Here is a 17,814-nt window from a genome sequence, read left to right on the forward strand (position 1 = left end):
AGAGTAAGCAGATACAGTAACAAGTAACAATTCAAAGTGTTTTGCATTCCAAACATAAATTAGCGTAATTGAAATGGTGACAAACAATTAATTAATTTGATTAGTCGCAATATCTCTCGGAATGAATTTTATCGCGGACGGCGCACGCTTCACGCAGACTCAACGTCGACGAGCAGTCGCGGCGTTCTGGAGCTGAGTATTAATTTCAAGTGTGCTCTGGCCAGTTGACTGCCGGCTGGTTTTGATTGCCCTATATATTGAAGATCTGTTTTTGTGGTATTAAATTAATGAATGCAATGATTGTTGGCGGTTAGAACCGGAAAAGATCATACCGAGTCGGATATTTCTGAATCAATATTTCGAAATGGCGTAACTTTTTTACTAAACAAAATGTTTTACAATGTTGTGGGTCGTGCTTGACACCACCAACGCCATTTCAAACCAGTATCAGAAAGAGGAAGATCTACTCTTTTAAATAGTGAGGAGAGATGTGCAAAAAACAACCTTGTGAAAGATGTTCTTCGTAATGCAATTTCGTCGTTTTGAAATATTAATGTTGACTCCATGGTTTAGTGTTGTTTTGTCTGGATGAAACCAAATCAATCGGCTGAGAGTCTGGAAATCTTGGAAATCACGCAAACAGATCTAAACAATCGTTTAAGCAGTGCAATTTATTGGCCAATCAAAAATGCAGATCTTTGACTCAAAAATAGCAATGTAGTGTCACAGTGCCATAAGTAATTCTGCTTTTCCAAATTCATCCAAAGCGAAAACGAGCAATGTACCTATCTAGTGGTATCAGTGCCTCTATTTCATGAGTTTTAATTTTCAAAGAAGAACCCTTGCCACAATAGACTAACTTCTTCACATTGAGAAGCACCCAGAGAGAAGCTTCGTGACCGTAAATGTCAACTGCCGATTGATCCCGTAGACTTCATCCACGCAGAGTAGCTAGCAGCTTGACCTCGTTTGGTGTTTGTTTGATCCTTCAATTCAAGCATCAGTGACAAACTCTTCAAGCCAGACCGCGAAGAGTGGAGAAAAGAAAAATTAACTCAACTTACCTGCGTTGGATGGATGTAAGGGGTGAAGCCTACTTCCTTTCTTTCTATTGTACCGTTCTGTGATGGTTTTGACAAGAGCTCCAAGCATTCAGGGAGAAATGGAGCAAAGAAATTTGAAATCTGTCAAATGGCAAGATTGATGTAGCAACATAGATGTGTTCTTTAAAACCTTTTGGGTCATATATGACCCCTATATAGAATCGGCTGTATAAATTCACACATTCAATAAAACAGAAAGCTGTCTTCTGCAAATTTTGCAACAAAGTTGTTGCAAATTGAGTCCTATATTAAGGCAAAATGGAAATATTTATATTTGAGACTTAACTGATAACCTGAACACTATGAAGTTGTAAGAAAGAAATAATTGACATACCAGTTGTTCTAAAAGCTAAATTTGGATAAAGGTTACGTTCATATGTACTTATTTAACCTTTTTCAAGAATATCAAAAGGTGTTTTATAATTTGGGAGATTTTAGGTGTTCCAATCTGTCCTGCAGTAAAGTCTTTCAAATCTACAATAATAATTTTAGATGTTTTCGCCATAAATAATAACATAACATAATCTACTTTGATCCGTGAAGCTCTTGAAATCTACAATGTGATTTATAGATAATATAAGGATATTCCAGGTCAACCACCTTGGAGTTCAGAACTTCAGATCTATACTCGTAACAGTAGCCATATCTGCTATACTGAGTTACGTTGCATAAACAACTACGGTTACTAGAACCACCCGAAATCTACTATATATTATTATGAACTTTTGGTACATTAAGGGTCGTCCAAACTGTCCTGAAGCTTAGCTCTTGACAGGAAATTATTATAAACCTTTGCTACATTCAGGGTCGTCTAAACTGTCCTATGATGAAGATCTTCGGAATAATTCAGAAGAAATGAAAATCTACAGGAATAATTTTACGTGTGTTCGTAATAAATAATAGCATTGCATAATTTGTAAGTATCCGTGAAGCTCTTGAAACCTCATATGTCATTTAGTGATACTATAGGAATATTCCAGGTCAGCCAAACTATCTTGGAGTTCAGAATTTCAGGTCTAAACTCGTAACAACAGCCATATATGATACACTGAGTAACAGTGCGTAATCAATCGCGGTTACTGGACCAACCCGGAATCTACTATATATTATACTAAACTTTCGGAACATTAAAGGTCGTCCAAAGTTTGCTCAGCAAAAAAACTCAATTGGTTGTGTTTTCTAGAAAGCGGAACCCAGCCCAGCTGAAACTCAATCTTTTGGGAATAGAAATCGACCAGTCTTTGACGTCGAAATACTTTGAGGTCTGGTTTGACTCAAAAGGCACCTGGCGTACTCAAACCATGCAATTGGTACAAAAATGTCAACAAAGGATCAATTTTCTACGCACAATTACCGGAACATGGTGGGGGGGATGGGTGCTTACCCGGAAGACCTCATAAAACTTTGCAAAACGACTATTCTCTCTGTTCTCGAGTATCGCTCTTTCTGTTTCCTCTCAGCAGCAAACTGCCACCTAATAAAGTTGGAACGAATTCAGTACCGTTGTTTGCGTATTGTCCTCGTCTGTATGCACTCAACGCATAATGCGAGTCTAGAGATCTTGGCAGGGGTGAAACATCTCCTGAACCGCTTCTGGGAGCTCTCGCTAACGTTACTTATCAAGTGTGAAGTGAGCAACACACTTGTCATTGAAAACTTCGAAGAAATGCTGAACACGCAGCCCAAATGTATGAGAATCTCTCGCTTCTACATGTCATCAGACATATGCCTCCCAGGTTATAATCCTCCTCATGAGCACTTCACCTATGACAGTTCCTCTGTTAAATATGATCTGTCCATGAAACAAGCTATTCATGGAATACCTGATCAACTTCGGTGTATATCTATTCCCCGAATTTTTAACTAAAAGAACCAAAATGTCGATTCTAACAAGAGATTCTTCACTGATGGGTCTCGTATTGATGCATCCACTGGCTTCGGTATCTTCAATGAAAGTTCCACCGCCTTCCGCAAACTTCAGGAACCTTGTTCGGTTTATGTTGCTGAGCTGGCAGCAATCGACTTCGCCTTGGGGATGACTCAAACATGCCCGCAGACCATTTCTTCATCTTCTCGGATAGTCTTAGTTCTATTGAGGCACTCCGGTCGATGAAACCTGTAAAGCATTCATCTTACTTTCTTACAAAAATAAGGGAGCAGATGGGTGCACTGGTCGAAAGATCATACAAGATTACCTTTGTATGGGTCCCCTCACATTGCTCAATTTATAGCAATGAGAAGGCGGATTCTCTCGCAAAGGTGGGCGCACAGGAAGGTGAGATCTATGAAAGAAGAATTTCACACGATGAATTTTTCTATTTTGTTCGCCAGAGTTCTCTTCTAAGATGGCAAAATGATTGACGAGTTGGCCAGCTGGGGGTTACTTTCAATTATTCGCAATGTTTCCTTACGAGTGTGGTGGTATGGTTTGGATGTAAGACGCAATATCATTCGCGTGATGTCAAGACGTATGTCCAACCATTACTCGCTAGATGCGCATTTACACAGGATTAAGCTTGCGTTGAGCAATGTTTGTACTAAGTGCGGTTCCGGTTACGATGACATCGATTACGTAGTTTGGCAGTGCCCGGATAATGACGCCTCCAGAGCACTACTGCTGGATACCCTTGAGGCCCGAGGTAGACAACCCTTTGTTCTTGTGAGAGATGTATTGGCGACCCGCGATGTCACATACATGGGATGTATTTTCGACTTTCTTCGCTCTGCTGGTATGGAAGTTTAATTCGCTTGTGGTCTCTTTAAAAGTTTTTTTTCTTTTTTTGTCTTTTTGTGTTTTGTTCCTGGCCATGCGGCGTTGTATTGAAAAACGCAAAGTGACCTATAGGGTGGAGCGGGGCAAGATGGGTCTTCTAAGGATGGATCACCATAACTTTGTAAATACAAATCGTATTGGTTTGTATTCGTCCGCTACTCTTTAATACACTAGTTAGCTATGCTAGAAGTCGATAAGAAGTTCATTAAAAACAAAATGTGATGTTAAATAAGCAGTTTTAAAAAGTGATCGATTTTGCGCCGTGAAAAAAGTGCGGGGCAAGATGGGTCACCTTTTAAGTAATTCACATTTTCTCAACGAAAAACGTCAAAATATAAGATTTGTTCCCATGTTTGTTCCGCATTCATATTTGCTCCATATCCATACTGAGTAAACAAGAGCTACTAGTAAACATTTTAAAAAATTATTTGGAATATAAAAAACTTTACGATTTGAGTGGTCCTGAGGCGACTTGAAAATCGATGTTTTCGCTAAAAAATTATCATAATTTATGTTATAATTTTGAGTGTTCATTCCGCTTGATTAAAGTCACTTATGAGATAGTCTTGTAATAAAAAATAAACAACTTTTGAATGCTCCAAAAATACGTTCAAAATTGAAGGTGACCCATTTTGCCCCGCGGCCGTTTATATGGAGATTATATGGAATGTATCGCATAAAAAAAATGGCTAAAAACCATTTTATTTTTTATTTCCAATGAGAGTGAATAATTTTTCAATCAACCCGACCAGAAGCTCCTAACAAGATTATAACAAAATTATTACAACCGTTGTTAGAAATAACACAATTTGATTCAAGTTTGTTGTAAGGATTCGTATATGTGAATCACTATAACAAAATTGTAACAAAATTTGTTATTATTTTGAAAGCAAAACTAAAACACAACTTGTATTATTTGTTCATACAGATATATAACAGCATTTGTTACATTTTGCATAATAAAATAATTGCCTTTAACAAAATTTCGTAACCCATTTATTGTAGTATTTACAAAACAATTTCAAATCATTTTTGTAATACTGACCACTCGAGTCAAAAGCCATATAACAAAACTTATAGCATTCATTTAGAACGCAACGCTAAAATCGTCATGTTTTAACAATCCATCCTCTTCCGTTACGCTTTTTTGTATGAAAGTCCTAAAATTTTTGTATGGACCGTAACGCTCGGTTGTACTTTCCCCTCTCCCTTGAGCGACACGTAATTTGGGAACGGCGTGATATTTGTTTAAAAAATGCAACAGAGTTATCATTTAGTTATAATCTGCCAATTCTTCTCAAACCAGCAGTGCTTTGAACATTCTTTCTGCTGGAAGCTGTGGCGAAGAACCTGTTGACGCAACAGCACTGTATTTTCTAGCATCTAGTTGATGTTGGGTTAGTTTTGTGGCACAATTGTTTGGTTCGAAATAAAACAAGTAAACATTGACAAACTTCCCCTTCATCAGATCATTAGCTTTTCTTTCTTCTCTGTTAATCTTAGTTTTGTATTCTTACGCGATAAACATGAAAAAAGGTTTGAAACTTTTTATCAGATCGTTTTCAAATTATAGTAGGATGTCAAAGATACAGTAGACGTTCGATAACTGCAACATGTTTACGTTTCACTTAGCGAACAAAAATCCGATAACTGTAACGCCTGGCAGTATGAACAAACCATCAACTGACGTTAAATGAACGTGAACTTTATCCGTCTGTTTATTTGGGCTAACATGGCGCACCATTTTGACATTTGGAGGTGCTTGCAGTTAAAAAGCATTGCAGTTAAACCGCTTGCACTGACCGAACGTCTACTGTAATGACTTCTCTGAAAGTAACCTTTTCCGAGATATTCGGAATTTAACTTCATGAGTTTCTCAATATGTGAGAAGATTCGCTATTTTCATAAGTTATTCGATGCTCCGTCAACAACATAATGTTGTTCCAACACATTTCTATATCCCAAAAACAATCACTCACTTGATTGGACGAACAGTTCAAAAGTTATAGGAAGATTCTGAACTTCATTTTGTAGAAACTATTGAAGTTCCTAACGTGAAATGATGATAATGGGTTGCTTTTATCGATAAACTCTAAGTAAGAGCAAAGAAATACAACTTTGGAATAAGTGAATTCTCAGATTGTAAATCAATCATGCGTTTTATTGTTTCAAACAAGCGTCATTTCTGCGTGAGCATCCCTATCAACCAGATTCGGATTTCCTTTATAGTGCTTTATCTGACGATAGTGATCGCCATCGATTTAATACAAATCGATATCCATCGATATAGAAAATCTCTCACCGGGATGTTTCAGGCAATTTGGCCGATAAAACCCTCAAGACGAAGAGAACAAACCTGTCAATGGTACCCAAAGTCATCCTATCTAAAACGACGGATATTGTATGTGCTGCAATTTGCGACCGGACGAACAATGTTTCCATTACATGGAACTACGTTTTGTATGCCTTCCAATACTTTTGAGTGGAATTTTACACAAATGACGTATCTTCACACGCGAAAACATTAGATCGATTACAATAAATACCAAAACAGTACTGTTGTTCTTATTTCGCCAAAAAGTATACCAAGTAGTGAATGTTATTGAACATGCACAGATCGAAAAAAGAGTGTAAAATTCTGTGACATATGATGCACATGATTGGAGCGTGGGATATCACATAAGTTTACATGACATATCATGTAAAAGTCATAAAACATCATGTAAACTTCCATTATATGTCATGTAATTCAGCATGACTCTGAGTATTTACATGACATATAACACAAATTTACATGATATATCATGTAAACCATCATAACACTAAGTTTACATGACTAAAATGAAGTTTACATGACGTGTAAATATCATTATTTTTATCTGTCTGGAGAAAGCAAAAGTGGAACTAAATAATTATAAAATGGAATTTGTTTATTCTATCTATTATACTTTAGGGAGCATCTATTAAGTACGTCACGTTAAAATAGGAAATTTTCAATCCTCCCTGCCTCCTCCAAAAGTGACAATAAAGTTAATGGATGACTTCTTATGTGATAAATTTCATTTCATTGCTTAAAATAAAAAAAAAAGTGGAGTATAACTAAATTATATCTAGAGCTGTTATCTGCATATGATATAATTGTGATAGATTGAAACAAAATCAGTAACGACAAATCAAGTCTATTATACGTCAACGAGCTCAATGTGAAATCATACAGCCGTGCTCGTGTGCGTCTTACAATCATGGATTTGAATGAGGAAACTGGAAATACGTAGAACCAGTAAAGCTTCTATCACCGCCCTCTTCAAGTGCTGTGATGGCCTCATTGGCAGAGGCGCCAGATTGCCACTGATGGTAGGTGTCTTGGTTCAAATCCCGTTCGGATCCAAAAATTTTATAACGTATTGCAAACTATTTTTTATGTTACCTACCTTTTCTAAAAATAGAATAACACACTTAAAAATATTTACCCAAAAATGAGTAAAAAAATAGTTTGTTATAGTTTGTTATAGTATGTTTGTTATAATTTTGTTGTATTCTATCATATTTCATGGAACAAGTTTTATAATATTTTTGTTATGATCACAACAAAAGCAATTACATGTTTTGTTCTTTTCTTGTGGGAACTTTGTTAGAATTTTTGTTATTTTAACTACTAACGGTACATGTTTTATAACAACCCTTGTAATAAATATTTATTGTAACAAAATAACACAGCTTGTTTTAATTTTGTAATGCCCATCTAGTCGGGAATGCCCCAAACTTTTGTATATTCATGCTGGCCATCTAACAAAATTATTAACAACCTTAAAACATGAGTAATGCGCCCGAAAATGACATTGACCCATCTTGCCCCGCGACCCATCTTGCCCCGCCCTACCCTACCCGGGTAGAGGTGAAATACTGACGATCAAAACACGATATTGGTTAGAAAGATCTGAAAATAATATCTGGAAAATGTTCCTAGAACATCTGAACAATATCCAAATTTGATATTTCATGAACAGACGAATAGCTCGGTGCTATTGGTTATATTTTACAAGACCTAAATATAAGCTGATGATAATGTTCCAGGAGTACATTTCATATATTAGTTTTAGATCATTTATCTATTATGTCAATCAAACCTATATCACATTTTAATCTCAATATCAAAATATGCCTTTATTTAGATCTTTTTCTCTACCCGGGTATTGTTAATATAGTATATTTGCATATAGTCACAACTGTAAAGACGTAGGTATCCAGCATGAGAGATGGCGGATTCGATTCCCGGTCGGTCCAGGAACTTTTTGTAAAGAATACTGTCTTGACTTTCTTCGTGCCTGTCACACGATACTTACTTTACTTTCAATCCTGGGCACCCATGGTGGCGCAGAAGGCCGAATTGAAAGATTTCCATCCTGGGCGATTGCCAGCCATCGCTTTGACCTGTGGCCAGGTCAAATTTCTGTCGACTTGCTTTATTTCGTTGTTGAGGGTGCGCCGCCATGAGCTTCTGGGTCTGCCTCTGCTGCGATGTCCTGCTGGGTTCCAGTCTAACGCTTGTTTGCAGATTTCGTTTCCGACCCACCTCCACTTTCGCTCCCGAATTTCTGTCGCTATCGGCTTTTGATGACATCGACGATGGAGCTCCACGTTGGAGATCCAATTGTGAGGCCACCATGCACGAATTATATACCGCAAGCATTTATTAATGAAGACCTGCAGCCGTTGAGTGATCTCCACTAATACATTCCAGGTTTCACTGGCGTATAGCAGTACAGATTTCACGTTCGAGTTGAAAATTCGTGTTTTGGTGCGTCGACTAATCTGATTGTTTTTCCATACATATCTTAAACTCGCAAAAGCAGCCCTCGCCTTCTTGATCCGTGCACCTATGTCGATCTTGGCGCCGCCATCGCCTACCAAGATATTGGAAGCTTTCAACATTCTCCGTGTCGTAGCATTCATCTTGGTGCCACTAAGGCGACGTGAGACATCGTATAGGAGACGGATGTCGCCTGTGTTTGCGGCTTCCTCGCCTTCGTTGGCTAGGGAGTCCGCCCACGCTCTTTTGTCCCGTCTACATGAGCGTTTCACTTCCTTCTCGAGAGCCGAATCGCGATGACGGGCTACGGCTTTGGCTCCTCGTGTTTTCGCTCGCTCTATCGCACGATATACGCATGTAAAATGGTCATTGCTCTCAGTTAATAACTGTGAAGGTGCTCATAGAATACACTACTGCCGTTTTTCTATTTGATCCAGTTCCAACCTGGGTTGGAACTGGATGAGATCACAGTTTCAACCCAAACCCGACTTCGGTTTCGCTTGTACTAAAGTTTGTTTGACGTTGTTTGTTTACACATTTTCCGCCAATCCAGTTCCAACCCAGGTTAAAAAAGAAAAGCGTTACACCAAGAGGAAGAAAAAAAAACGATGTAACATTATCAACTATGCCATACGCTCTTTCCAGAAGTTAGGTGAAGAATAGTAGCTCACACACGAGCAAAATTTCATTTAAATTGAAAGAGGTCGCGTCTACGCTATTTGTGCAATAAGCTGGAAATGTTTTATATCAATCTGTCCACATGATCCACATCACAACACTATTCTAAGACATGTTTCTTCCGTTCTTCCCCTGTCCCCGCCAGGTTTCCACATGACACCGAAGCTGAGCAAAATCTTCCCGGAGTCCTGCCTGCTGATCGTGGTCGGCGTCATCATCGGCGTGCTGCTGCGGTATGCCACCAACCTGCACGTGTCCCCGCTGACGCCGAACACGTTCTTCTTCTACATGTTGCCACCCATCATCCTCGACGCGGGATACTTTATGCCAAATCGGATGTTTTTCGACAACATCGGTACTATCCTACTAATGGCTGTGATCGGTACAATATTTAATATTGCAACTATCGGTGAGTGGCGGGAACGACCTTTCAGGACCTTCATCTTCAATTATGTGTGTACATATTTTGATTCCGCGCAGGTGTGTCGCTGTGGGCGTGTGGACTGACCGGCATTTTCGGAGTGGATCTGCCATTTTTGCACGTATTCCTGTTCTCGTCGCTGATTTCCGCCGTCGACCCGGTGGCGGTGCTGGCCGTGTTTGAGGAAATTCACGTCAACGAAGTGCTGTACATCGTCGTGTTTGGCGAATCGTTACTAAACGATGCTGTCACGGTAAGTCGGGACCGGTCAATCAATGCGGTTGATTTCAGCCGCTGCCGCCGCCGCCGGCGGTATATGTAGGTACGTGATGAGCGATGTTACAGGTTGGGATGAGCCCGTAATCAGGCATTCTGTCAGTTTCCTAACAACGGACGTCACATCTGATTGGGACGTTGATTAATTTGAAAAGTTGCACACTTCAATTGTTTGGAATGATATTTTTCAGATTTGACGACGATAGGGTGTTGGACCAATTGGACTGGAGATCGAGTTTTGGATGCTTTACGTTATAAATCAGTCAATTTTATATCAATTGACTTAATTTATAACACATTCAGTTACTTACAGTGTCTAGTCCTGTAAACACAAAAATTTAAGCAAGTTGACAATTGAATAATCAATATCGGAAAGTGCCCGAAGTAGGGTTCCCTGACAGATGTTTCTCTATTATGCAGATTTTTGACCTCCTATACAAACAAAATACAGGATTTCAAAATACAATACATTTTTTTCCGGAAGGCATATTGCGGAGATTCCACCTGTTTAGACTCCTGCGCGAAAATTAGTTGCGTGGATTTTTCTTGCGTGGGCCCACAGATATAAAACCAGACCGCGTCCTGCTGAATATTTCACGCTGTTTTTTAGGTGCACATTTGGTGATAGTTTTGCATTGTAAACAAGCATTTATAACGCACCTACGCTGAAAATGAGCCTAATCATTGATTTGCGTCGGAATCTATAAAACTTCACAACGGGCAACAATTTTATTTTAAGTTACGCTGCTTAAACTACACAGTGTTGTGTATACATGGATACAAATTCAAACTATCGTTATTATTTGCCAATCAGTGATTTCTAAATCATTGGTAAAAAAAGCTTTTTGATATACTTACCTTTCCGGTCAGATTAAGGCCCGAGTGGCCTCTGCTGTACATAGTAGCCGTCTCCATTCCACTCGGTCCATGACTGTGTGTCTCCAGTTCCGCATTCTACGAAGGGTCCACAGATCGTCCTCCACTTGATCGACCCACCTAACTCGCTGCGCATCACGTCTTCTTGTACCAGTTGGATGACTATCGATAACCATTTTAGTCGGGTTGCTATCCGACATCCTGATGGCGTGACCCGCCCACCGTAACCTCCCGATTTTCGCGGTGTGGACGATGGTTGGTTCTCTCAGCAACTGATGCAGCTCGTGGTTCATTTGCCTTCTTCAAGTCCCGTCTTCCATCTACACTTCGTCGTAGATGATACGCAGCACCTTCCGTTCGAAAACTCCAAGGGCGCGTTGGTCCTCTGCACGTAGGGCCCATGCTTTGTGCCCATATAGGACTACCGGTCTAATCAGCGTTTTGTAGATAGTTAACTTCGTGTGGCTGCCAGGTGGAGGGAGCACTTCGAGGAGTTATTGAACGGTGGGAAGGGAAGAGCGACAGACAGCATTCGAATCGACGACGACGGACAAGCTGTGGAACCTCCAACGCTAGACGAGGTCAATATAGCCATCAGAGGGCTGAAGAACAATGAGGTTGCTGGGAAGGACGAACTCCCGGTCGAGCTTCTCAAGCTCGGTAGTGAGCAGCTGTATCAACTCTTACACCGTATTATATTGAATATATGGGAAGAGGAAGAACTGCCTGCTAGTTGGTTAGATGGTTTCATTTGCCCTTTATACAAAAGAGGGGATCGACAAGAGTGCGCGAGTTACAGAGGAATAACACTTCTTAATTCAGCGTACAAAATTTTGTCCGGAATTCTGTTTAACAGGCTGAAACCGATTGAGGAGTCCTTCGTCGGCGAATACCAAGCGGGTTTTCGAGAGGGCCGATCAACGATCAGAATCACCCTGCGGCAGATTCTCGATAAATTACGTTTATTGATTTATCGATTTCAATGCGGCGTACGATTCAGTGAAGAGAAACGATTATGATCGAACATGGTTTTCCGGAATCAAGTGTACAGGTTGCGGACGAAATTTCGTCATTGTTCGTAACCTTAGACGGGCTGAAGCAGGGCGATGCTCTTTCGAACTTACTGTTCAAAATAGCGCTGGAAGGAGCGATAAGGAGAGCTGGTGCGCAAAGGAGTGGAAGCATTGTCACGAGGTCACATATGCTCCTGGGCTTCGCGGATGATATCGACATCATCGGGATCGACCGTCGGGCCGTGAAAGAGGCGTTAATACCTTTTGAAAGGGAGACTGCGAGGATTGGACTTACGATCAACACCAAAAATACCAAGTACATGATTGCTGGTGGTCAACGTCGATCCGGCCGTGGTAGTGGTGACAAAGTGGTGCTAGGTGGTGAAAAGTTTGATGCTGTGGACGAATTTGTTTATCTTGGTACTCGTAACGTGCGATAACGATGTTACCCGCGAGGTGTAAAGACGGATTGCAGCTGCGAATCGGTTTTTTTTCGGTCTACGAAACCAGCTGAAGTCCCGTAGGCTGCAAACGAAGACAAAACTCGCGTTGTACAAGACTCTGATTCCTTCGGTCGCTTTATACGGTCATGAAACGTGGACGTTGAGAGAAACTGATCGGAGAGGCTTTGGAGTCTTCGAACGTAAAGGGCTGCAAACAATACTCTGCGGTAAATTGGAGGACGGTATCTGGCGGCGTCGCATGATCCACTAATTGGGTTTTTAAATTAAGAAAAATGTATTGATTTTTTGATTTTATACAAAAGAGCACCCTTTTCTGAACCACCATGATTTTTTTCAGATTTTTAGAACTTCATTTTGACACCTAAAATTGATTTCGAAGAGATTTTTCGAAATCACCTTTTGACAGCTGGCCAACTGCTTGACAGCTCCGCCCAGTACAAAATGCGACGAGGGGTGATTCGACAATTCGCTCCCATACAAACTTCAAACTGATTTTTAAATAGGTTCCCGGGCACAGAAATTCATGAAAATTTGGATTTCGGCTCAGTTTTGCATGCAGATTCTAAAAATGGAATTATCTCAACACCGCTAAAGAAGCCAATTGTACCAAGTATTCAAAAAGATGGATATAGTGAAGCGAATAAAACACGGCAGGCTGCGGTGGGATGGGCACGTAGCTCGTATGCCGGAGGAACGACAAGCTGTAGCCCATTAAGTATCAAGTAAGTAACTTCGTATGGTGGCGAACTTTATTCGATCGTAGAGTTCTGCGGAGTTCAAAGTAGGCTCGATTTCCTGCCAAAATGCGTCTCTGAATTTATCTGCTGGTGTCGTTGTCGGCGGTCACCAGTGAGCCCAAGTACACGAATTCGTCAACCGTCTCGATTTCATCATCGTCGCTAGAAATTCGGGTGGGCGTGGTGGTTCTTTCCTGAAGCCCTTTGCCATCATGTACTTTGTCTTCAGCACATTAATGACTGATTCGATTCGCCTGGCTTCATTCTTCAGTCGGATGTACGTTCCCGCCATCGTCTCAAATTTGCGAACTTCAATATCAATATCGTCAGTAAAACCAAGCATTTGAATGAACTTCGTGAAAATCGTTCCACTCGTGTTTATCCCGGCTCTCCTTAATACACCCTCGAAAGCAATGTTAAACAGCATAACCACGATAGACCATCACTATGTCGTAACCCTCTGCGAGATTCGAAGGGAATCGTAGACACCTGATATCGAACTACGTACATCACTCGATTCATCTTCGCCTTGATCAATCGTATCATATAAGGTTGCAAGTTTCGCAATTTGGGTATATCAATTCAACAATTCCTCACCATAATACTCGGTTCGTGGCTGCAGTCCTCTAACGCGCGTCTAACGCTGCATCTTACATTTTCCAGATGGTTCTGCACCTGGTTCACCCACCTTGCATGCAGCCCTCCAAATCTCCTTGTACCATCCGAATTTCTTGCGAATACCAGCTTTGCAGGGTTGGTGTCCGATATTGTCACAACATTTCCTCACAACGTGTCCTTCCAGCTTTAGCCACCTTCCAGATGCTAGGTTCACCGTGGAGTGCAGCGAGATCGTGGTTCCTTCTTCGCCTTCACATACCATGCTGTTTACCGCCAAAGATGGTCCTAAATACCCGACACTCGAGCCTTCCTCCTTTACTCGGAACCTCGAGAACCATCGTCCATATCGGCGTTTTGTGCAGACTTCCACTGATGATGCGCCTTCGTGTTACAAGGCTAACACTATTGTCTGCCGATAGAAAGGATCGGAGGTAAATCTTCCACCACCTCGAAAGTGTCTTCTTCTATCGCAACCCTGCTGCCTAGGGGCGCACAGTTCTGCCTGTTGAACAACAACAACCACAACTAGTTTTCCGGCAGAATGCAACAGGGATTTCAGCGTAGCGAGAATAGTCAGAAAGAAATACAATACGGATCCGAACAAAGAAACTATACAACCTTATTTATTTACTGTTATCATTTTAACGAGCATTCTCTTCACTTTCTCACACAACAATAACAATCCACGACAACGGCGCCAACTTATGTCATCTCCAGCTCAAGGGGTGGGACATTTCCTAATGCTAAAAGTCAAACTTGTCAGGAGTCGGACACTATTCCTCCAACACTCCTCCTTAGTGTCGACTCCATTCATACTTCCATCTTTCAAAATCGTGCTCCTCCTGACTCAAGTCTGCTTCTCCTGATTCCAGCGTGCTCCTCCTGTCTCCAGCTTATCTCATTTCCCTTAGGTAGAACAACGCTCCACATTTTTCACCAACCAAAATCATTTCGCCGTCTATCCAAATTCTGCATTCCTTGAATGAAAACTCGACCGTGTACCATTCTTGTACCATTCGATTCACAGAAATCACATTTGCTGCCAAGCCCGGTACGTAGCAAACGCTCTTCAGCTTCACGTTGACTTGCTTGCCCTTCGCTTCACTTCCTGAAAATTCGCTCGTTCCTCTGGCTGTCACGGACAACTTCTTCCCATCAGCTACAATGACTTCTTCGCTGCAAGGGAGCAAATTCCTTAAACGTTCCACTTCTCCTGTCATGTGCCTTGAACTTCCGCTATCAATCAACCACCCATTGGACCTGCAGGTAGTTGCAGTGAAACACACATTTCGTCCAGAGTTCCATCCGGAACCACGACCAGAAGATGATGATGCTTCGCCTTCCATCCTCAGCCTGTCTTCCTCAGTTTGCCTGGCCTTCGCCAGCCTTGGGCAATCTTTACGGAAATGCCCTTCTCCGTGGCAATAAAAACACTGTCGTTTTACATACCTTTCAGCTGGCTGTCGCGCTACCCGAAGTGCTGTATCGTGCTGATCGTTGAAGTCGTCATTCATGTCACAACGACGTCGCCATTCGTCCAAAAGCTTCCTTTTGACATACTCCAACTCCAGTTCCTCCTCGGGTCGACCCTCCAATGTCGCGCTTGCGCTCAAATTATAGTTAACAGTCTAAAACACTTCAGTCCAACTTTTCCGCGGCTGTTACTAATCACAAATCACTCTGAACTTGCTCTGAACCTCTTCTCTATACTGGGCCCATAACCTGTTGAACAACAACAACCACAACTAGTTTTCCGGCAGAATACAACAGGGATTTCAGCGTAGCGAGAATAGTCAGAAAGAAATACAATACGGATCTGAACAAAAAAAACTATACAACCTTATTTATTTACTGTTATCATTTTAACGAGCATTCTCTTCACTTTCTCACACAACAATAACAATCCACGACAACGGCGCCAACTCATGTCATCTCCAGCTCAAGGGATGGGACATTTCCTAATGCTAAAAGTCAAACTTGTCAGGGGTCGGACACTATTCCTCCAACACTGCCACCGTTCCAAATGTTCTAGCAATAATATCCATGAAACAAAACAGAAATGGCTGGATATCATGCAAATTTTGCCCCGGCTATTAAGCCGAGCTCGACCCATATCACCTTCCAGGGTGATGTTGAACAACAGGTATGAGAGTCCATCACCTTGTCGTAGGCCCTGGAGAGATACGAACGAGCTAGAGTGATTGCTCGAAACACTTTCGCGGTATCTAACACCGTGCATCGCCGCTTTGATCAATCTAAAGAGCTTCCCGAAGAAGCCGTTCTCGTCCATGGTTTTCCATAGCTCTCTGCGGTCGATACTGTCGTACGCCGTCTTGAAGTCGTTGAACAGGTGGTGCGCTGGGACCTGGTATTTGCGGCATTTTTGGAAGATTTGCCGCACGGTGAAGATTTGGTTCGTTGTCGAGTGGCCGTCAACGAAGCCGGCTCGATAACCCACAGTTTATAACTTTGAGTGAAAAACGACGGAAGATGATCTGGAATAATTATCACTTTGTAGGTGGCTTTCAGAATTGTGATCTCTTGGAAGTTCTAACACTCCAACTTGGCACCCTTCTTGTAGATGGGCCAAATGACCCCTTCCTACCACTGCAGTGTTGTTGTTCGGTCGGTAGTTGTTCGATCTCCCAGATCTGGACTATAGGCCGGTGCGGGCAGGTGGATAACTTTTCCAGGCCCATATTGATGAGTTCAGCTCCGATATCATCCTTACCATCTGACTTATTGATCTTGAGCTGCTGGATAGCATCCTTAACCCTCTAATACTCAAATTTTTGATTTTGATCTAAGTATCATTTTTCGTCATCTAAAATCGATTTAAACATGTTTTGGAAGATGATTCTGTTTAATTCTCGATTTCGTGAATTTCAGTTTTTGATTTTTCTAATTTTTATTTTTGCACATCCTCACAGTTTTATATTTTTCCTGGAAGCTTATTTGGGGTACGGATTTTTTTAGATGAAAACATTTTGAGATTTATGATTATTGATGAAATATTTTTATTTTTATTTTTTTTTTCATAGATAACTTTATTTTCCGTGTAACTTTAAGGAAAAAAAATTAAGAGTGTATTCGATCCGCTTAAACTATAAAACTAGGATAGAATGATTTGAGAAAAAAATAAAATATGTTAATTGTAGTGACTTAATACCAAATAAACAATGACTTCAGAAAGGTGACTAAAACATAAATTTTTCAATGATTTAAAAAAAATGTAAATACGCTTTTAAATACACCCAAAACTATTTTGATATGTACAAAACAGTCCTAAATATCAGCCAAAAATATAAAAATTTTGATTTTCCACGAAACAAAAATTACAAAAATGCTCAAACCATACCCCGTCTAAAGGCGGGGTTGGGTGTTAGAGGGTTAACTACCCTAAAAGTGGGTGTTGACGAAGTCATTTCTCTTGCTGCTTTGATCCTCCATGTCTGCGTACTCCACACCATTCAGGTGTTCATCGTAGTGTTGCTTCCATCTTTCAATCACCTCACGTCCGTCAGTCAAGATGCTCCACTCCTTATCCCTGTACATTTCGGCTCGTTCTTTCGGCTCCGTTTCACATACCCAACGTTGGTTTCCGCTGCGTTGTTGATGATTGCTTTTATCGTACTTCAGCAGTCCTCGAGAGGGGCTTCATTGAGCTCGTCCTCGTACGGCAACGCTTCCTCGAGATTGTGCGCGTTAGCAGTGGCGGTTGCTCCAGTTACTCCAGATTATACCGAGGCGGCCGTCGGTACCGTACGTTGTTAATCACTGAGAGTTTTTGGTGCCATTTTTACCATCACCAGGTAATGGTCAGAGTCGATGCCCGGGTAGTGGCAAACCAAAAACAAAAGAATAACAAATTTCATTGTCATAACTAATTTTACCATTCATGAGTTCTTCATGAAGAGCTTAAAACGACATGTCAATAGCAAATTACTCTTACGAGTTTGATGAACCATTGCAGTTTTTGGCCCTTATTAAGAACAACATAATGACAAAATTAGTATTTTGGTTATTCTAATGGTAACATTTGATA

The 17,814-nt window shown here is 41.0% G+C and overlaps 1 protein-coding gene across 20 annotated transcripts in view; it reads left to right on the plus strand.

The window, feature by feature from the left end:
* LOC109412368 (sodium/hydrogen exchanger 3) overlaps window positions 1–17,814 on the plus strand; it is a 325,551-nt gene that overhangs the window by 242,250 nt on the left and 65,487 nt on the right. For all 20 annotated transcript variants that reach the window (XM_062851305.1, XM_062851307.1, XM_062851290.1 and 17 more), the window contains 2 exons: window positions 9,510–9,773; window positions 9,845–10,038. In XM_062851305.1, the coding sequence (XP_062707289.1) occupies window positions 9,510–9,773; window positions 9,845–10,038 (458 nt within the window). The remainder of the gene's footprint in view (window positions 1–9,509; window positions 9,774–9,844; window positions 10,039–17,814) is intronic.

This window comes from Aedes albopictus, chromosome 2 (assembly GCF_035046485.1).
Source record: "Aedes albopictus strain Foshan chromosome 2, AalbF5, whole genome shotgun sequence".
Lineage (NCBI taxonomy): Eukaryota > Metazoa > Arthropoda > Insecta > Diptera > Culicidae > Aedes > Aedes albopictus.